The sequence below is a fragment of the Schistocerca serialis genome, chromosome 2 (assembly GCF_023864345.2).
Source record: "Schistocerca serialis cubense isolate TAMUIC-IGC-003099 chromosome 2, iqSchSeri2.2, whole genome shotgun sequence".
Classification (NCBI taxonomy): Eukaryota; Metazoa; Arthropoda; class Insecta; order Orthoptera; family Acrididae; genus Schistocerca; species Schistocerca serialis.
This window is the reverse complement of record NC_064639.1, coordinates 127,027,177-127,050,102: the sequence shown is the minus strand read 5'-3', so window position 1 is coordinate 127,050,102 and position 22,926 is coordinate 127,027,177. Positions and strand designations below refer to the sequence as shown.

The window sequence follows — 22,926 nt, the reverse complement described above, 5'->3', positions numbered from 1 at the left end:
GGATGCACCTGTTACCGTAGTGCCCTTTGGAACGCAATAGGTAAGGATTACTTCCTCGCTGTCCCAGAACATGGACACCATCATTTTTTCAGCACTGGCGGTTACCCGAAATTTTTTTGGTGGCGGTGAATCTGTGTGCTTCCATTGAGCTGACTGGCGCTTTGTTTCTGGATTGAAAAATGGCATCCACGTCTCATCCATTGTCACAACCGACGAAAAGAAAGTCCCATTCACGCTGTCGTTGCGCGTCAACATTGCTTGGCGACATGCCACACGGGCAGCCATGTGGTCGTCCGTCAGCATTCGTGGCACCCACCTGGACGACACTTTTCGCATTTTCAGGTCGTCATACAGGATTGTGTGCACAGAACCCACAGAAATGCCAACTCTGGAGGCGATCTGTTCAACAGTCATTCGGCGATCCCCCAAAACAATTCTCTCCACTTTCTCGATCATGTCGTCAGACCGGCTTGTGCGAGCCCAAGGTTGTTTCGGTTTGTTGTCATACGATGCTCTGCCTTCATTAAAGGCACTTTCGACACATCCATAACTCCATCACCACATGTCTCCTTCACCTGTCGATGAATTTCAATTGGTTTCACACCACGCAAATTCAAAAAACGAATGATTGCACGCTGTTCAAGTACGGAAAACGTCGCCATTTTAAGTATTTAAAACAGTTCTCATTCTCGCCGTTGGCGGTAAAATTCCATCTGCCGTACGGTGCTGCCATCTCTGGGACGTATTGATAATGAACGTGGCCTCATTTTAAAACAATGTGCATGTTTCTATCTCTTTCCAGTCTGGAGAAAAAAAATCGGAGGCCTTAGAACTTGAATGCACCTCGTACAACTGGGGCGAGTGCTAGGGAGTCTCTCTGGATTAGACCTGCCGTGTGGCGGCGCTCAGTCTGCTATTCAATGATGGTGGCGACACGCGGGTCCGACGTATACTAACGGATCGCGGCCGATTTAAAAGCTACCACCTAGCAAGTGTGGTGTCTGGCGGTGACACCACCTATACTATAATGTTGTTGTTGTTGTTGTGGTCTTCAATCCTGAGACTGGTTTGATGCAGCTCTCCATGCTACTCTATCCTGTGCAAGCTTCTTCATCTCCCAGTACCTACTGCAGCCTACATCCTTCAGAATCTGTTTAGTGTATTCATCTCTCGGTCTCCCTCTACGATTTTTACCCTCCACGTTGCCCTCCAGTACTACATTGGTGATCCCTTGATGCCTCAGAACATGTCCTACCAACCGATCACTTCTTCTGGTCAAGTTGTGCCACGAACTCCTCTTCTCCCCAATTCTATTCAATACCTCCTCATTAGTTATGTGATCTACCCATCTAATCTTCAGCATTCTTCTGTAGCAACACATTTCAAAAGCTTCTATTCTCTTCTTGTCTAAATTATTTATCGTCCATGTTTCACTTCCATACATGGCTACGCTCCATACAAATACTTTCAGAAACGACTTCCTTACACTGAAATCTATACTCGATGTTAACAAATTTCTCTTCTTCAGAAACGCTTTCTTTGCCATTACCAGTCTACATTTTATATCCTCTCCACTTCGACCATCATCAGTTATTTTGCTCCCCAAATAGCAAAACTCCTTTACTACTTTAAGCGTCTCATTTCCTAATCTAATTCCCTCAGCGTCACCCGACTTGATTTGAGTACATTCCATTATCCTCGTTTTGCTTTTGTTAATGTTTATCTAATACCCTCCTTTCAGGACACTGTCCATTCCGTTCAACTGCTCTTCCAAGTCCTTTGCGGTCTCTGACAGAATTACAATGTCATCGGCGAACCTCAAAGTTTTTATTTCTTCGCCATGGATTTTAATACCTATCCCGAACTTTTCTTTTGTTTCCTTTACTGCTTGCTCAATATACAGATTGAATAGCATCGGGGAGAGGCTACAACCCTGTCTCACTCCCTTCCCAACCACTGCTTCCCTTTCATGTCCCTCGACTCTTAAAACTGCCATCTGCTTTTTGTACAAATTGTAAATAGGCATTCGCTCCATATATTTTACCTCTGCCACCTTTAGGATTTGGAAGAGAGTATTCCAGTCAACATTGTCAAAAGCTTTCTCTAAGTCTACAAATGCTAGAAACGTAGGTTTGCCTTTCCTTAATCTAGATTCTAAGATAAGTCATAGGATCAGTATTGCCTCACGTGTTCCAACATTTCTATGGAATCCAAACTGATCTTCGCCGAGGTTGGCTTCTACCAGGTTTTCCATTCGTCTGTAAAGAATTCGCGTTAGTGTTTTGCAGCTGTGACTTATTAAACTGATAGTTCGGTAATTTTCACATGTGTCAACACCTGCTTCCTTTGTGATTGGAATTATTACATTCTTCTTGAAGTCTGAGGGAATTTCGCCTGTCTCATACATCTTGCTCACTAGATGGTAGAGTTTTCTCAGGAGTGGCTCTCCCAAGGCTGCCCGTAGTTCAAATGGAATGTTGTCTACTCCCGGGGCCTTGTTTCGACTTAGGTCTTTCAGTGCTCTGTCAAACTCTCCACGCTGTATCATATCTCCCATTTCATCTTCATCTACATCCTCTTCCATTTCCATAATATTGTCCTCAAGTACATCGCCCTTGTATAGACCCTCTATATACTCCTTCCACCATTCTGCTTTCCCTTCTTTGCTTAGAACTGGGTTTCCATCTGAGCTCTTGATGTTCATGCAAGTGGTTCTCTTTTCTCCAAAGGTCTCTTTAATTTTCCTGTAGGCAGTATCTATCTTACCCCTCTTGAGACATCCCTCTACATCCTTACATTTGTCCTCTAGCCATCTCATTTTTGAGACGTTTGTATTCCTTTTTGCCTGCTTCATTTACTGCATATTTGTATTTTCTCCTTTCATCAATTAAATTCAGTATCTCTTCTGTTACCCAAGTATTTCTACTAGCCCTCGTCTTTTTACCTACTTGATCCTCTGCTGCTTTCGCTATTTCATTCCTCAAAGCTACCCATTCTTCTTCTACTGTATTTCGTTCCACCATTCTTGTCAATTGTTCCATTATGCTCTCCCTGAGACTCTGTACAACCTCTGGTTCTTTCAGTTTATCGAGGTCCCATCTCCTTAAATTCCCACCTTTTTGCAGTTTCTCCAGTTTTAATCTACATTCATAACCAACAGATTGTGGTCAAAGTCCGCATCTGCCCATGGAAATGGCTTACAATTTAAAACCTGTTTCCTAAATCTCTGTCTTACCATTATATAATCTATCTGAAACCTTCTAGTATCTCCAGGGATCTTCCATGTATACAACCTTCTTTCAAGATTCTTGAACCCAGTGTTAGCTATGATTAAGTTATGCTCTGTGCAAAATTATACCAGGCAGCTTCCTCTTTCATTTCTTAGCCCCAATCCATATTCACCTCCCACGTTTGCCGGCAGGTGTGGCCGTGGGGTTCTAGGCGCTTCAGCCTGGAACCGCGTAACCGCTACGGTCGCAGGTTCGAATCCTGCCTCGGGCATGGATGTGTGTGATGTCCTTAGGTTAGTTAGGTTTAAGCAGTTCTAAGTTCTAGGGGACTGATGACCTCAGATGTTAAGTCCCATAGTGTTAAGAGCCATTTGAACCATTTGAACCTCCTACGTTTCCTTGTCTTCCTTTTCCTATTGTCGAATTCCAGTCACCCATGACTATTAAATTTTCGTCTCCCTCCACTACCTGAATAATTTCTTTTAAATCATCATACATTTCATCAATTTCTTCATCATCTGCAGAGCTAGTTGGCATATAAACTTGTACTACTGTAGTAGGCGTTGGCTTCGTTTCTATCTTGGCCACAATAATGCGTTCACTATGCTGTTTTAGTAGCTTACCCGCATTCCAATTTTTTATTCATTATTAAACCTACTCCTGCATTACCCCTATTTGATTTTGTATTTATGACCCTTTATTCACCTGACCAAAAGTCTTGTTCCTCCTGCCACCGAACTTCACTAATTCTCACTATATCTAACTTTAACCTATCCATTTCCCTTTTTAAATTTTCTAACCTACCTGCCCAATTAAGGGATCTGACATTCCACGCTCCGATCCGTAGAACACCAGTTTTCTTTCTCCTGATAGCGATGTCCTCCTGAGTAGTCCCCGCCCGAAGATCCGAATGGGGGACTATTTTACCTCCGGAATATTTTACCCAAGAGGACGCCATCATCATTTAATATTTGATGTAAATATAAGTTCACCTTTTTTTGAGGAGTGAATTTGTTCGATTGGCTTTATCTACAGGACAACTTGTAGCTACTTGTTTAAGGATATTTTGCTCCTTTTTCTTTTACGTTTCGTAATTCTCATGATGCAAAGATTCTGCTATTGGGTAGGAACAGTGACCAAGTAAGAAAGATCTTGGGGTTTTACTAAAATGTGAGAATGATGAAATAATGTTTATCTTATGTGGAGAACTATTGCAAATTTGTATCGCGCTGTTTGTAACGGAAGTTTTGTAAGCCTGTGTCCTTACTGATTGGACATGGTACTTTCCTTTTCGTCTAAAACATGTACGTGGATATTGAAGTTTTTATTTGTGTATATTACATATAGAACAACGTGACTACCCTATGGATAATGGAGGAAATGTGTGTTTTAATAGAGCTAACGTGGGAATTTTACGCAGGCTCGTTTAGTAAACAGTGTGATTTACGAACTAGAAATATCCTGCAACTGCCGTTGGAGTGCGTAGCGATCGCATGTACCACATTGGTGCCCACGTACCGTGTGCACAAGTCGCAGCAGCACGTTGAACTCGGCACGCTCAACGCTGACGTTCGACAGCACGGTCCGTGTGCCGGCGGTTTTACGTATGAATTATTTTTAATCTCCTGAGTGAGTGCGCCAAGTTTCAATCACTTCCGACAGATAGCGTAGCTGCAGGACAGTTTCTAAATGGCGCCTGCAGGTGATGGTACTTTACAAGCAACGTGCCGTCATTGAATTTATCACCGCAGAGAAAGAAATTGTGGGGAATATTCACAAACGCTTGTGCAAAGTGTTCCGGCGTACCGAAAGCGCCGGCACGAAGATGAAGAACGCAAGAGCAGAGAAGGCTGTGAAACAACGTCAGCCAATATCCCGCTGACTAGGACCACTCCACGACGGGAGTGGCCTCTATACGAAGAGAATATAAGGGGCGCTCCTGCCAGCCTTGTGGACAGTAGAAGATGGACACTAGTAGAAACATTGTATATAGCAAAGAACACTGATTATTTGCATGTCGCCCATCACATGCGACACGTTCTTGTAAATCAAAGTTAAGTATTTTCAATCCGCTTTATTGTGATTTGCTTGAATTTGTATAGCTATCCGAAAAAGCAGCATCCTTTGGGCACCACATAAGTGATGAGTGGGCAGGACCCCACACAAAGTTTATGGAGCATCCTCTGTCGACAGAAGTACATTTAGTCGCTGGGCACGGAGGGTGACGTTATCAGAGGGCTGTTCGACGGAGCTCCACGGGCGAGCGGAGTGGCCACGCGGTTAGTGCCGCCATGTCACGGACTGCGCGGCCACTCCCGCCTCAGGTTCAAGTCCTCCATCGGGCGTGGGTGTGTGTGTTTTTCTTAGCATAAGTTAGTGTAATTAGCGTGTAAGTCTAGGGACCGATGACCGCAGCAGTTTGTTCTCGTAGAAATTCACACACATTTGAACATTTTTTGGCTCTCCACGACTTGCAGCGATTGGGGAGACCATCCACAGCTGTCACACCTGACATGTTGCAGCGAGCTGATGTTGTCCGGGCCAGTAAAGGATGCCATTCGTGGAACACATTTTGAGCACGACGAGGAGGTGATTCACACAGTGAACAGGACAAGGATTGGTACTGACAGGGCATACGCGACCTTGTTTCGTGCTGGAGGAAGGCCATAGAACGTAGAAAAATAGGATGTACAGATAAAACACCATATGTTCAATAAAGAATTGCTGGAGGAAAAAAAATCGGTGCATTACTTTCTGGGCAACCCTCGTAGTTCCGATCGCAGGCGATGTTAGCAATGATCCGGTTGTTGCCACTGGCGATCATAATCTATTTGTCCCTTACATTGACACAGAAGGGATGATTCTGGTGAACCTGTCACAAAGTGGAGCTTACTAGGAGCGAGACAGTGCTGAGCAGTTCGTTTGAAAATTAGGTATTAGCTAGTGTCAGCATTCAGAGGCCCTGATGGGATGTAGATACAGGCATGGTCGAAAAGAGTTCGTGTGGGAGTATGATGTGCTTGGTAGACAATGTGTGGGGTGATATTAAGGTCAGTGGTGACGTAATTGTTGATACTGATCACAGTCGCATTCTAGTCTCCTACACGATGAAGGTTACGGTAGCAGCGAGTCCTTCCGACCATGCGGAAAAGACGCACAAAATCGATAAGAATCAATTTCTGGTAACGATTCATGTTTCCGAGGTGACTGGGAAGACATCGACAACAAGGGAGTCAGTGGTGGTGAGTAAGAAAGTTTTGCTTCCACTCGGCAGATCGACAGTGATCTGCAGAAAGGGTAACATTAAGTAGCAGAAGTACCAAGCAGATTAACTCTTGGTGCGATATGTAGTATCTAGTAAGGATATGAGTGTGAGAATAAGTTTCGGAGTGGACCATAGTGGCAAAAGAAATTCTTTGTGCCGAGAGGAGGTGACTTTTGATGTAGAAGTGCCTGAACAGTTGTTCATCGAAGTGTGCAATGGACTCAGTTGGAAGCAGGAGAGGCACAAGCACGACTTATGTTCAGGGCTCAGAGACTCCTTCCGAGTTGTTAGTTTAATGATAACTGTTTGTCCATTACTCTCTGTGTGCTAGATGCAAAGGGTATTTTAGTTAGTTTATTATTGGGGGAAGGGAGTAGATGTCTGCTGTAACGCACGTAAAATTTTGAAGCTCTGCTGCATGAGTAAGGAAGAGTTGCAAAGGAAAAGAATGAATGAATTGTTTTCTCCAGGCTGTGACAGTATTGTAAGACCGTTTTGAGAAGGAGGAGGTATGTGTGTCGTGACTATACAGGGTGTTTCAGAAGTGATGATCAATAGTTCACACATGGAAAGTATAGGCCAAAAGTAACTAAAAATCTCCAATAAACGTGCGTCCGAAAATCAGCCGTTGCCGAGGTTTCGCATTAATTCGACGCGAATCAACCGTTGCCGAGGTTTCCTTTTAATTCGACGCAAATCAACCGTTGCTGAGGTTTCGCATTAATTCGACGCAAATCAACCGTTGCCGAGGTTTCGCATCAATTCAACGCAAACCAACCGTTGCTGAGGTTTCGCATTAATTCGAATTGGGAACCAACTGTAAACGCCCCTGGATACTGTAGTATTTACGTTGGTATCTCAAGGTTTTGGATCGATTATCTGTTTGTTTACGTATGTGTAATTGCTTACCTTTTCCCTCCGTGCACTGTGCCGTACCTCCTCACAGTCAGTTGCGAACGTGAATGCACCATGGACAGAAGTTACATCAATGAAAAGTACACTGACATGCACTTCATGTATGGCAAAGGGAATGGCAGTGCCCTTGAGGCTGCACGATTGTATGAGGAATCTGTTCGTCTCCGCAGGCAAATCGACAGGCGTACATTTAGTCGGCTACATCAGCGCCTTATGGAAACCCAGATCGATAACACCCGATGTTGAGAGAAGGGTGTTACACATTCTACACGAATGTCCGAGTAGTTCAACAAAGAGGATTGTTACCCAAGAATGTGTCCTGAGTCACAGCAGTGTCTAGCGATTTTTATCTAGCGATTTTTACATCGGGAAGTGTGGTCCAGCTATGTGGTCTCTGAGTAGTCCTGTCTCTGAGTAGTCCTGTATCCCACCAGGATAGCCGAGAGCGCTAACGCGCTGCTTCCTGGACTCGGGTAGGCGCGCCGGCCCCGGGTCGAATCCGCCCGGCGGATTAACGACGACGGCCGGTGTGCCGGCCAGCCTGTATGTGGTTTTTAGGCGGTTTTCCACATCCTACTAAGTGAATACTGGGCTGGTCCCCACGCCCCACCTCAATTCCAAGACTCGTAGACATTTCAAACACATTCACACTATTTCACGATTTACACTAGATGCAGACAGCTAGGGTACACTAATTCCATCTCGGGGGGTATGGGGTGGCAGCAGGAAGGGCATCTGGCCACCCCTTACAAGTAACCATGCCAAATCCGTACTTAACCCTGCCGACCCCGCGCACAATGCGGGATAAAGGCGGTAGCGAAAGAAAGTACTCTATACATATCATCTCCAGAGAGTGCAAGCCCTCAACAGTGCAGACTTCCCTCCTAGAGAGAATTTCTGCCAATGGTGCAACAACGGTGTAGCCTAAATCCCCTGTTTGTTAACAGTATTCTGTTTACGGATGAGGCTGGATTTACCTGTGATGATAATTTTAAATGCTATAACTGTCACATTTGAGCCGGCGTCAGTTCTAATGCAACACACGTATCACGACATCAGCTGCGTTATTCATTGAACCTCTTGACAGGACTACTCAGAGACCGCATAGCTGGACCACACTTCCTACCACAGAGACTAACCGGACAGCAGTACATGCGGTTTCGGCGGACTGTACTTCTAGACGTAGATGATGATGTCCAACCTAACCAACGCCTGAACATGTATTTCATGTATGACGGGTCTCCAGCACATTTTCATTTACGAGTGCGCCGGCTTGCAACTCGGACGTGTTTTTGTCATTGGAAAGGTAGAGAATTTCCTGTGCCATAGTCTCAAAGGTCTCCGAATTTGAATCCCATGGATTTATGTGGGTGGGGTCATGTCGAAAGTTTGGTCTACGCTACCGAGGTTAACTCTCTTGAGGATTGCCAATTGAAGCAGGCTTCTAGTTATGAAACATCCCCTTAGAAAAATTTATGAATTACTGTGCTGGTTAACGTCTTATGCTGGTTAACCTCTCACGTTATTTGGTTTTCAAACAGCTGAGCAAAACTGAACGTACTCAGACATTTCTCTCTTTACTTATTCTGATCAACACTAAACTGACACACAATATTTTTAGCGCAACGCAATCTAACTTTCAACAATCCCTACAAAAGAATAGCCCTGACTAACAATAACCTATACCTTTCATGAATCACTCACTTCACAAAAATCTTCGTTACTTGAACTACTGCAGACAGCGAGCGCCAATACTGCCAGCTAAATAAAAGATTCTAGCTATTGAAGGCACTAACTACTGATAGGCATAGTTAGCAAATGAAAGATTTTGACGGAGAACAAACAATGTATTTACCTTAATAGTGTTCAAAAGTCATAAAATATATATCAGTTCATGACATCCAGTCTTACAAATTTCGTTTTTCTGACGTCCGCTCTCAAAACTCTGCCATCTCTCTTCCCACATCCACCACTGCTGGCGGCTCACCTCCAACTGCGCAACGCTACGCGCTGTTCACATCCAACTGCCCAACACTACAATAGCCAATATTCCAACAATGCAAGTCAGCCACATACTGCACACAGCATAGTCAGTGATTTTCATACAGAGCGCTACGTGGCGTTTCGAACATAAAAACCTAAACAGCCTACTGACATAGTATTTACAGAATTCTTCAGGCCTGTCTGAGAGAATTCGCAACTCATTTCAGAGACGAGTTCAGCGTTGCATTCAGACGCAAGAACAACATTTCGAACACCTACTTTATTGTTTAGAGATGCCATGCTGATGAACAGCAACAGAAAATGTATTGTATCTCGAAAACGATTGATTTGTGGACCCATGTTTATTGGAGCTTTATAGCTACTTTTGGCCTGTACATTTCATGTATGAATTATTGTCCATCGGTTCAGAAACACCCTCCTTTCAGAGTTGCTTAAGTGACCAACTGAAGCAATTTTTTAGATTGATTAATTGGGTTCATGCTGTATTGAGGTTTGTATTAAGTTTAACGGCGCTCAGTAGTTTTCACAATAAACGGAGATTCACGCAGGAAGATGTGTTTTTCTTATGGTCAATGACTTAAGGTGGTTAGTAACATTAGACATATTAACGCGTGTTGAAGTTTATAGAGAGATTTGATGCAGAGGTTTGTGTGGAATTTTTCTTTTTAGCTATGTTGAAGAGATTTTGCCTAAGCGGTTTTGTAGGGAGGATTTATGGGTTAACTCCCTCAGATAACTGATTATTAAGAGCAAGTAAGCAGTGTTGATTTATTGGTGGAAGCAGCCTACTTCATTGTGTCTGGGTGCGTTGCGAGTGAGGTTATGTGCGACGTTGGGAATTTGTGAGGCTATAAGAGGGCAAGGTATGTTGTTAATATTTCTTATACCAGACACTGGATAGCCGCTACAGAAATAATTACAAGAGGTAACTGGGAGACAACTGATTGGAGCGTGGTGGATCGAGTAAGATGACTTTTCTTTTTGTATGGAACCACTGAAAGTAAATGAGTTTCATTTTCATGGTTCCTTTTTTTCTTTTCCTCGGCGAATCAAATCTGAGGCCGGCTACCCTCGTTTTTCAGCAGTAAGGTAATAAAGGAATTTTTTAAATGTCTTCAGCGGTACCGTATTTCCTCTCATCCTCCAGTTGTGATGGGATAAGGAAATTATGTATTATTCGGTAGATACGTCTTAATGCGAGCGAGTGAGGTTGCGAGCCGATGGATCAGCACTTCAATCTAGTGGGTGAAATATCTGGCTGCTTGTAGAAGTAATGAGTACGTCTACAAGTTTGAACTGGCGACCGAAATTGTAGATAAGATGTATGAATTCATGTGTGTACATATTAACTGATTTATAGTTGAGGAGAAATTTTCTTGTATGTTACCATAGGTGAAATCATTTTTTGCTGAGTGTTGTGTAATTTTTTTGTTATCATGAACATGATTTTGTGCTATTTTTACTTTTTACTCTCCGTACCAGTTAACCTATTTCTAATACTACCTTGTTTAGTTATAGTTTATGTCTGCATAGTGAAGAAAGATGTCCATAAAGGGAATTCTGAGTTGTGTTGAATGCAGGGTTGGTATATGATCGATTTTTGTTGCATATTCCTGGAGAAGCAACGGTAAATCTTTTATATAGTAGAAGGTTCTGAGAGTGTGGGACGACTCGAGCAAAAAAATTTTTGATGTAAGTATGGCCCAAACTTAAGTATTTTGAACTGCTGTTCCGCACGTTAAGAAAAGAGACATGGGCGGTTAGGTTTATAACAGTATGTGGCTGGATGACTAATGGAATGGTAAATTTTCTGTGTTCCTCTTGTGTAAATGATGTGGGTTAGGTTGTGTTTTTCCCATATTCCGTGTCCTATTATTTTATGTAGTGTTTCTCTAGTTAATTTTTGTGCATAATGTGTCAAATAATTTGGAAGTCTATAATGCCTCGGGAAGCAGTGCTTTCTCCTATCAATTTATCGATGGATGGTAGGTGAAGAAGAGTCCATGCGATGTTTGTTGCGGTAGTTTTGACGCCAATTGGGTATCTATTTGTTGACGGACTTCACAACAGAAGCGAAGGTCTGGAGTAGTGCGTTGAACTCAGATCGTTATGCACGAGAGGAGGTTTTCCTCTTGCAGCAGTGCAACGGTCCTGGATTCTTTGGCTTATGACTTCCCCGGATGGCAGAGTGAGTTGAATTATGTCGTCCTTGTATGAGAGATGAAGTGAAATCGTTTTAGTGTCCACGTCGGGTGAGCGTCTGGACCGTGTATTCAAAGAATGTTTGTGAGGTTATTGGAGTATTAATTCCTAATGTTGGGCGTACGAGGGGTGTTCCATAAGTAATTCAAGACATTATTTATGGGCTTATTTCGTTTGAAAAAAAATGCTGAATTTGTTGTGAAACGTAGTGGAATATTCCCACTTCAGCACCTATGGTTTCATGAAGTTCCGATAGGTGACGGCGCTGTATGCAGCCTTCAAAATGGCGTCTATAACGGAGATGCGTTCCAAGTAGAGAGACGTCATTGAGTTTCTTTAGGCTGAAAACCAGAGCATCGGTAGATAGTCATAGACGCCTACGGGGACCTGGCAGAGAACAAAAGCACGGTGAGTCATTGGGCGAGGTCTCTTTCATCATTATTTCGAACCGGAAACAAAACTGCAATCCAAGGAGTGGCGCCACACCGCCTCTCCTTCCAAGAAAAGGTTCAAAGCCGCACTCTCAGCTGACGACGGTCTTCAGGGACTCTGTAGGAGTTATTCCGGTGATGTCGTCTTTCATGATGCGACGATCAAACCCGAAGTGTTTTGTACTACCCTCACGAAATTGAAGAAACGACTTCAGCGTGTTTGTCGCCACAACGCAAAGCTGCGCACAGGAAAGGAGCTCACAAAACTCCACTGGACTGTTCTTTCTCATCCGCTAACAGCCCGAATCTCGCACCTCGCGACTTCCAGCTGTTTAGTCCAATGAAGGGTGAGATCTGTGGTAAGCAGTACGTGGATGAGGGGGAGACGATTGGTGCAGCAAGACGTTGGTTCCGATGTCGACCAGTAGAGTGGTACCATGTGGGCGTACAGGCTCCCCAGTTAGGAGGCGTAAGGCCGTTGAACTGAAAGGAGATTATGATGAAAAATAGGGTTCTGTAGCCCAAAGAGTGGGGAATAAAAGAGTATGTTGGAATCCTGAATACAATCAAAGTGTTTTCAGGAAAAAAGTGTTGCATCACGTACTGAACGCCTCTCGTCATGTGAGCCACAGTGAGAACTGATGCCAGTTATTGTTTATGTTTCTGTTTAGGACTTTGGGATTAGCGAGACTTGTCGTCATAAGCTACGCAAGTTTTCATGTCTTACACAGATTAGAACAAGCGAGGAGACGTAGTGCCGAATCTCAGAAGAAGGCACTTGAAAGAACAAAAATTACCTTGTAGAATTGCGAGGAGACGTTGAGAGCACCACAAGCTCTTTCACTTACAAAGGGACCCCACCTGCTCGTCGTCACCGATTTAGTCCAAATTTACAGTACATGCAGGGCTTGGCCAGAAATAAAAGTGACAGAAATGAGAGCGCCAGTTAGCCAAGCGCCATGAAAAAATAGCATTTGTGGCACGGGACCTGTGCCACTATTGGTAGGCTGTTTAGGTTTTTATGTTGGTAACACCACGTAGCGCTCTGTATGAAAATCACTGACTGTGCTGTGTGCAGTCTGTGGCTGGATGGACTCATTGTCGGAATATTCGCTATTGTAGTGTTGGGCAGTTGGATGTGAACGCGCGTAGAGTTGTGCAGTAGGAGGTGAGCCGTCAGCAGTGGTGGATGTGGGGAGAGAGATGGCAGAGTTTTGAGAGCGGACGATCTGGACGTGTGTCCATCAGAAAAAGGAAATATGTAAGACTGGATGTCATGAACTGATATATATATATTATGACTTTTGAACACTATTGAGGTAAATACATTGTTGGTTCTCTATCAAAACCTTTTATTTGCTAACTATGCCTATCAGTAATTAGTGCCTTCAGTAGTTAGAATCTTTTCTTTAGCTGGCAGTATTGGCGCTCGCTGTATTGCAGTATTCGCGCAACGAAGATTTTTGTGAGGTAACTGATTGATGAAAGGTATAGATTATTGTTAGTCAGGGCCATTCTTTTGTAGGGATTATTGAAAGTCAGATGGCGTTGCGCTGAAAAAAAATTGAGTGTCAGGATAGTGATGATCAGAATAAGTAAGGAGAGAAATGTCTGAGTTCGTTCAGTTTTGGTCAGCTGTTTGAAAATCAAATAACGTAAGAGGTTTATCAGCACAGTCATTTATAATTTTTCTAAGGGGACGTTACAGTTCACACGCAGCAGTTAGCGCATCGGAAAGAGTACAGAGTACAGAACGGTCGTCCGAGGATTGGTGGACCGAGTTCCTATGTGAAAACAATTTCTTTTTATTTTCACTATTTGCGTTACCTATGCATGTAAGGGTTTTGTTTTATGCAAAAGATTGGATATCACGCGGAAAAGTAAGGCTTTAGTAGCATTTGAGTAATACTGGGCAACATCTCTGGCAAAGAGGTTGCGCTGCGAGGCACTTGGAGTAGGATCTTTGCTTGTGAGTTTGTGAGTGGAGTGTAGTCTTGGAGAGAGAGAGGAGGAATCGAGTTGTGATGGAGTAAGATGTGTTTAGGCTGTGCTGTGTGCTGGCAATAGTTCTCTTATATTATTTTTCATTTATGAGGAGACAACTTGTAAATTCATTTAAGGTCAAAAGATTCTGTAATTGCGCATTTGCCGAGACATCCGAGCGTAGTATTTAATTTGGTCAGAGATTTAGAATTGGAGATCGTTACGACAATGTAACGATGTGTGATTGACTGATTTTTCTTCAAAGATGGATAGGATACTTGTTTCTGAGAAGGTAAAGAGAATTTGTTCAGGTTTTCCACTGTTAATGTAAAGTGAAGTTTTAATATTTCAAGTGTTCAAATATTTTGTCTTAGTGATGTAAAGTGTTTTTACTAAGGTCTGGTTTCTATTTTTCCATCAGTCAACATTTGTCTCTTTATATCAAATTTCACATATATAATTTTGCTTCCCCAAGATTCTGAGTAACAGAACTTTGACAAAGAGCTCTGCAGTAATGAGATTTATTAGCATAGAATTTTTTTGGTTGTCTCTATAGTTTAAAGCACGCATTGCACATCGTGTTGCTAGTAGTTTGAATTTTTATTGTTTACCTAGCATGGCAGCAGCAACTGCAGTAGTTTAGAGATAGGGGCAAGACAACAGTTATTAATGTGCAAACATGTAGGCCATTTATAAATTATGTGTGATGAATTAACATTTCAGCAGTGACATAATTTTCAGGTAGGACATTTTTGGGAGTTACTTATATTTCATAGTCTTCTCGCAGTCTGATTGCTTGTATTATTGCTAACAGGACAGTTCTCTTGAATTTGATAGAACAGACTGTACGCTCGCCACGAGCGTTGCAGTATACAATTTAATGTTGCATTTCTGGTTGACTTTTGCATTGTTCATCACTTTTCAAGAATTACAATATTGCTTACAAAGAACAAATACGAGCTTAACTGTTTCTTTCATCACGAGTTCAACTTCACAATACCACACAGACAAAATACCAGTAATTACAACTGTACATTGTCATACAAGACAATCTAATTAGCCACCTTCACACTGCAAATAAACCAAGGTAATGCCAAATGTATTCCATGTGATGCAACGAAATTCTGTGTGCAAAAAAACAAATTTCTTCTGTTAATTGACTTGAGGGGGGGGGAGGGGGAGGGGTAACAAATCCACAATTATACTGCGATATTTTTCAATATAAGCAAGGACTGCCACTGTGCAGTAATAAAATGATTCGCTGCACACTCACACAGCTAGTCCAACCCTACGGTGTTTATTTTTATCGTAAGCTAAGAAATTCAATCAGAAGCTTCGAAACTGCTCTTATCTCCTCGAGAGAGAAAAAGAAATTATATCCCGGGAAGACATCTGACCACATTCCATTGATGACAAGCTATTAACGCCAATATTTAGCGGAACGATGCGTACGCGCTGTTTAATGCGAATATGTGCAATGAGAGGAAGCCTTTTACTTTTGTGTAAACCAAGTTTGTTTTTGTAACTTTAAAACAACCATGTATTTAAAGGAAAATGCGGCGTTTACAGCTGTGCAAGACGCCGAAAAAATTACTGCTTCCCTTCTAAATAATAAAAGTATCTAATTTCACACGTAAAGTTCTCTAAATAATAAAAGTATCTAATTTCCTCGAAATTTATTTGCAATCCCACATTTTTCTTTACCTTTCTTTTTCTTGCTTTATACGAGAATATTAATAAATACAATATATGCAACATTACTTCGCTTTATTTGCAATGTAAGAAGCATAAAAACTATACGTAAATTGATTACCCCATAGAGATTCGAACCCACGACCCCCGGATTAGCGCTGTGCCAGCGCTAACTACGCTAACGCATATAGTAATTCTTCAGCCGACGCACGTCAAAAATGCATGACCATCCGGATCTCCCACTTCTGTCACTTTCATTTCTGGTCAAGTCCTGTTTTTTTTTTCCGTCATAAGTCTTCCGACTGGTTTGATGCGGCCGCCAAGAATTTCCCTCCTATGCAAATCCCCTACATCTCAGCGTAGCACTTGCAACCTAGGTCCTCAATTATCTGATGGATGTATTAACAGATATCCAATCATCCTGTCCCTTATCCTTGTCAGTGTTCCCCACATATTCCTTTCCTCTCCGATTCTACATAGAACCTCCTAGTTCCTTACCTTATCGTCTGTAGTACCACATCTAAAATGTTTCGATTTTCTTCTGTTCCTGTTTTACCACAGTCCGTATTTCACTACCATACAATGCTGTGCTCCAGACGTATATACTCAGAAATTTCTTCCTCAAATTAAAGCCTATGTTAGATACCAGTAGACTTCTCTTGGCCAGGAATGCCTTTTTTGCCATTACTAGTCTGCTTTTGATGTCCTCCTTGCTCTGTCCGCCATTGGTTATTTTGCTGCCTAGGTAATAGAATTCGGTAACTTCATCTACGTCGTGACCATCAATCATGATGTCAAGTTTCTCCCTGTTCTCATTTCTGCTGCTTATCATTACTTTCGTCTTTCTTCGATTTACTCTCAATCCATATTCTGTACTCCATTCAGCAGATCATGTAAGTCTTCTTTTCTTTCACTCAGAATAGCAATGTCATAAGCGAATCGTGTCACTGACACCCCTTCACCTTGAATTTTAATTCCACTCCTGAAACTTTCTTTTATTTTCATCATTGCTACTTCGATGTAGAAATTGAATACTAGGGCCGAAAGATTACATCTCTGTCTTACATCCTTTTTAATACGAGTACTTCGTTCGTGGTCGCCCACTCTTATTATTCCCTCTTGGTTCTTGTAAATATTGTATATTACCCATGTCTTCCTATAGCTTACCCCAATTTTTCTCAGAATTTCGAAAGTTGTTCACCATTTTACATTGTCGAACGCTTTTTCTAGATCGGCAAATCCTATGAAAGTGTCTTGATTTTTCTTTAGTCGTTCTTCCATTATCAACCGTAACGTCAAAATTGCCTCTCTTGTGCCTTTACCTTTCCTAAAGCCAAACTGGTCGTCATCTAACACATCCTTAATTTTCTCTTCCATTCTTCTGTATACTATTTCTTGTCAGCAACTTGGATGCATCAACTGTTAAGCTAATTGTGCGATAATTCTCGCACTTGTGAGCTCTTGTAGTCTTCGGAATTGTGTGGATGATGTGGATGAAAGTCAGACGGTATATTGCCAGACTCATACATCCTGCACATCAACGTGAATAGTCGTTTTCTTGCCACTTCCCCTAATGATTTTAGAAATTCTGATGGAATGTTATCAACCCCTTCTGCCTTATTTGATCTTAAGCCCTCCAAAACTCTCTTAAATCCGATTCTAATACTGGATCCCCTAACTCTTCTAAATCGACTTCCGTTTCTTGTCCTATACATCAGACAAATTTTCCCCCTTATAGAGGCCTTCACTGTACTCTTTCCACCTATCCGCTCTGTCTTCTGCATTTAACAATGGAATTCCGGTTGCGCTCTTAATGTTGCCACCCTATATGCTGAGTCAGTCCTTCCAACTATCATTTCTACACATTTTTCGTGCAGCCATTTCGTCTTAGCTTTCCCTGCACTTCTAGTTCATTTCCTTCCTCAGCGACTTGTATTTCTGTATTCCTGAATTTCCCGGAACATTTTTGTACTTCCTTCTTTCATCGATTAGCTGAAGTATTTCTTCTGTCACCCACGTTTTCTTTGCAGTTACCTTCTTTGTACCTGTGTTTTTCTTTCCAGTTTCTGTGGCTGTCCTTTTTAGGGTTGCCCATTTCTCTTCAACTGTACTGCCTACTGTACTATTCTTTATTGCTGTATCTACAGCTTTAGAGAACTTCAAGCGTATCGCGCCACTCCTTAGTACTTCCGTATCCCACTTCTCCGCGTATTGATTTTTCCTGACTAATGTCTTAAGCCTCAGCCTACTCTTCATCACTACTGTATTGTGATCTGAGTCTATATCTGCTCCTGGGTACGCCTTACAATCCAGAATCTCTGTCTGACCATGATGTAATCTAACTGAAATTTTCCCGAATCACCCGGCCTCTTCCAAGTATACCTCCACCTCTTACGATTCTTGAACAGAGTATTCGTTATTACTAGCTGAAATTTATTACAGAACTCAATTAGTCTTTCTCATCTCTCACTCCTTGTCCCAAGCCCATATTCTCCTGTAGCCTTTTCTTCTACTCCTTTCCCTACAACTGCATTCCAGGTCTCCATGACTATTAGATTTTCACCTCCCTTTGCGTATTGCATTACCCGTTCAATATCCTCATATAGTTTCTCTGTCTCTTCATCCTCTGATTGCGACGTAGGCATGTATGCCGGAACTATCATTGTCGGTGTTGGTTTGGTGTCGTAAATTTGGACGAAATCTGTCGGTGCGGCCTCTTTGTTAGCGGATGTCCGGCCAAGGAAGCAGACGCTCGCAAGTAGTCATCTATGGTAAAGTATGTGCTTGGAAAGATGTGGGTCAGGGAAGTTTATAATTTCCGAGTAGTTCACTGCCTACAGCAAGGAAAAATAATGATTATATAGTTTAGTTTATAGTCGAGTGTGTTGTATGCTTGAGTGAGGAACGTCGAACCTTCAGGCTGACTGAATAAATCCACGGTTTGCACAATTAAAATCCCATATGTCCCGCCTACTTCTTTATAAGCCATGTAGCCTAGTTGATATCACTTAATATTATTCCAGAATGTGATGGGGAGCCCGCATCTCGTGGTCGTGCGGTAGCGTTCTCGCTTCCCACGCCCGGGTTCCCGGGTTCGATTCCCGGCGGGGTCAGGGATTTTCTCTGCCTCGTGATGGCTGGGTGTTGTGTGCTGTCCTTAGGTTAGTTAGGTTTAAGTAGTTCTAAGTTCTAGGGGACTTATGACCACAGCAGTTGAGTCCCATAGTGCTCAGAGCCATTTGAACCATTTTTTTGTGATGGGGAACTTACAGAGTTGCAGGGTGTTGATATGAATTTGCTGCCTTCAATCCGTTGCGTAACGGAGGCCAATGAAAAGAGATAGATCTACTAGTAAGTAGTTGGAGCTAAGCTTCGCAGTCACGCGCCATAAACACGTGATAATCTTTATGTAAAATCATAGGAGTGCCTGGATTTGTACTGATAGTTTCCTTAGTACTAGGTACCTACAGTATAGATATCTTACTACCGAGATTACTAGCAAAAGATGGATGAAATCTCGTATTCTTTTAGAGTAACGTCATCAGTCTACAAATAGTATGAATAATTGTTTGCACTCTACCGATTCTGTAGTGCATGTAACACACCTGAACACGAGGATGCTGGGACAACATGTAAACAACGGCTTCTGCTATGTCTTCTGATTCCATAGTTGGCATTTCCTTCAGTTTGGCGAAAAATTCACTTTCCTTTGGAAGGCTAGCCATTACGTTTGATACTCCTTCAGTTCGTACTAGTCCTGGAGAAACTTCCTGTAAGAAAACACAATGCGCTCAAATGAAAGTACTGTCGCAGAAATCAAATTTTAAAAATACAAATTCATTCTGTCTCTTTCTCTCTTTCTTTCACACACGCACACACACACACACACACACACACACACACACATACACCACACACACACACTCGTACACTTACGCCCACACGTGCACAGTTATATACAGACACATTAACAACATAGACAAACTCATCAATACATTGATGATTCAAGGGAATCACGATAAACATTCTCTCGGTATCCCATCAACTATCAGCAACTATAATTACTACTGTACACGTATAAGTTACTTTAGACCCAGAATTAGTGGTTATAAGCATTTTTTTAGCATTTAATCGTATGGTGTGAACATTGTAAGTGACTATTCGAAAATGTTCTTGTCTTACATTCATTCGTTTGTCCTTCCATAGATTGTTTTTGTAGAATCATCTGAATCGATGCCTTAGCCTATGTAGCCATTACTCACCTAGCAGGGAGGCCCTGTCTGCAACAGCTTACCCTCCTCAAATCAAACCAATCATGGAGAGTAACGTAGGTTACCAACATGAGGCACATGGATCTGGTTACGGGTATGGATTTAGTTGCCTTTTACCTGGGACCTGCACATAGAGCTATGTGAGTTCAACACCGCCATAACTAAAGATTCGGTTGCCATCCTTTCGTGGCCTGTGCCGAGGCATACACGAAAGGAGGTGTGCGACCGCCTTTAATGACAGCGTTAGTACTACGCACAGGTACAGATTTCAGTATTAAATTTTGCCGCAAAAATATAAACTATCATGTACTGTATATTTCACGTGTATTACACAGTCCAACACATTAATGTGACCACCACCTGTGTTCGATGTCAACATGCAATAACCACTCATAGACAGCAGATGGCAGCACCACGAGTGGAGGATATATAAAGTGAGTCGGGAGCACACGGAAAACAGTAAAGTCGTTGTCGTAATGTGGAAACGGAGCGACTCGTCTGCTGTTCAGTAGATTTGCTCGGCGGAAGCAGTTCCGAAACGGCTACGTTTGTAAACAGCTCGCGTGCCACTGTGCTTAAAGTATACTGTGCATACCAAAACGGAGCTGTCCCACATCCCCCACGCACATCCTTTATGACATTCCTTTCCCCCATCTGCTCCTTTTCCTCGAACATGTCTGCGTCCTCTACACCTTCCACCAACTTGATCCCCCTCATCCCCTGGTTGCTCCTCTTCTCTCCAACCCCCGCCCACTGCCGCCCCCCCCCCTATCCTCCACCTCTACAGCATCTCCTTTCCCGAGGCGATTTCCATCAACTCCCCCTCCCAGATGGTGCCCTCCCTCCCTCCATTTATTCCTCCTATCAACTGTGATCCTCACCTTCCACTCCCTCCCTCTGTCCTTTTCCCGGGCTCCCTCCCCCCCTTCCATCCTGTTTTTTCTCCACCTGCTCACTGCTTGACTCCATTATTTCCCCCCTGAGTCCTTTTTCTTTCCCCTCCACTGTCTTCCCCACTCCTTTCTCGTGTCTGCCCTGCTCCCCCCTTTTTCTGTGCCCTCTCCCTCCATCAGCTCCTCCCCTTTTTTTTGCTCTTCCTCTCCTCCTCCCCTTTCCTCCCCTCATCTGTTCAGGTCCTCCCCTTCCCCCATACCCATATTCCTTCATACTCTATAGTGCAGTGTTTTCCGTGAGTGTTCAGAGTCGTGCGTCCCCCTTTTAAAGTGTTGCATACAGAAACCAGACTGTTCCCGTGTTTTTTTTAATTGTGCCTGTCTATTTCCTATGTGTTTTTAGTTAGCGTCACTGACCCCTTTGTTTTTTATGTTTTCTTCACAACTTTTTCGCCCTGTACCAGTTTTAAACAGTCCCTGTTTTATCACCTCTTTTTATTGTTATATCTCCTCATTATGTTATTTTAACTTTATCTGTAGGCTGCAGAGCGGCATATTACACTGCTGCCAGCCCGCCCCCCCCTCTGGGGGGGGGGGATCGAAATATAATAAAGAAAAGAAAAAAACTGACCCAAACCGGCGCCAAGGCAACTGTGGTGCAGCACGCCCATGGATGCCCATAGATGACACAGGTGAAGGCTGACTGTAGAGATGTGCATGGATGAAGAGATGTGTAACTGTTGAGTAACTGACCGCCCATATGAACGAAAGGGCTACCGACACTGTCTCCTCATCGACTGTTCGACGAACTTCAGAATGGATGGATGGATGGAGAGGGTTTTAAGGGCGCACGACGGCAAGGTCTTCAGCGCCTGCTCACTAACAGACTGAGACGGGTGTCAAGAAAAGACTCAGAACAATAAGATAAAACAGAACGTAACACACAGGAAACTAGCTTGGAAAAATGTGTGCCTACCCACACCAAAGCGTGGGACAAAGCATGCTGCCAGCAGTAAAACATGGACAACCCAGGAAGAAGGTGGTAGAGGGAGGTAAAACAATATAGCAGATGGTAGTGGCTGGCTGACTGCAAGCAAAAAGGGAGGAGCCACCACTTTGCAATACACTAAAACCTCCAGCCTAAACGTTTAGGCCAGAGTCCAGACACATCACAAAACTTTAAAACCCTAGACACACAAGTCTCATCAATAGCTAAAACACAGGGCACATCCCCATCAACTTGTGCTTCTGCCCTTGCATCACGGTATAAAATGCAGTCTGTTAAAATGTGCCGGACAGAGATATGCACACCACAAGCATCACAAATCGGGGGATCCTCCCGCCGTAATAGAAAGCTGTGTGTGAGAGGACAGTGCCCAATCCGACGACGCGTGAGGGTCACTCCTTCCTGCCTGAGCACCCGGCAGAAGGTACACCACGGCCGAGTTGTTGACTTCACCAACCGCAATTTATTGGCCGTCACCGCCAGTCATTCTTCCTCCCACGACTCCATGCACTTCCTGTGGAGTGCAGAAATAGACTGCAAGGGAATAGGACACTGGACCACATCCTGCTCTCTGCAGGCCTCCTTGGCAGCCCGATCGGCCTGTTCATTGCCTCCTTACCCCAACGGTGGAACAAGTACAGTTGGTCATATATCAGCTGGACCATCTCCTCACTTGGGTACAGATTCTGCAATGATTGTAAGGCTCTAAGAGAATCGGAGCAGAGGAGAAATCGATTGCCCCGAACACGATTCAGCTGCTCCAGTGCCTTCAGAATCGCGTGGAGCTCCGCTGCGAAAACGGTATATTCATCAGGGAGGCGAATCAGGGCAACCTGATCAGGGAACACTACAGGACAGCCGATGAAATTCTCCCGTTTGGAGCCATCAGCGTAAACGACGGTAAAACCGTGATGCACATCTAAAATGTAAAAAAACTGAGATCGGAACGTAAAATCTTGTGTACTGTCTTTCTTAAAATTAGTCAAATCTAAAATAAGTCTGGGTCTCTGGAGGAGCCAAGGTGGAAATCTGCT

General features: G+C 43.2%; 1 protein-coding gene across 2 annotated transcripts in view; it reads right to left on the bottom strand.

The window, feature by feature from the left end:
* The window catches only part of LOC126456809 (dehydrogenase/reductase SDR family member 11-like), a 434,906-nt gene that overhangs the window by 7,082 nt on the left and 404,898 nt on the right, over window positions 1-22,926 (bottom strand). For both annotated transcript variants that reach the window (XM_050092601.1, XM_050092602.1), the window contains exon 5: window positions 19,328-19,492. In XM_050092601.1, the coding sequence (XP_049948558.1) occupies window positions 19,328-19,492 (165 nt within the window). The remainder of the gene's footprint in view (window positions 1-19,327; window positions 19,493-22,926) is intronic.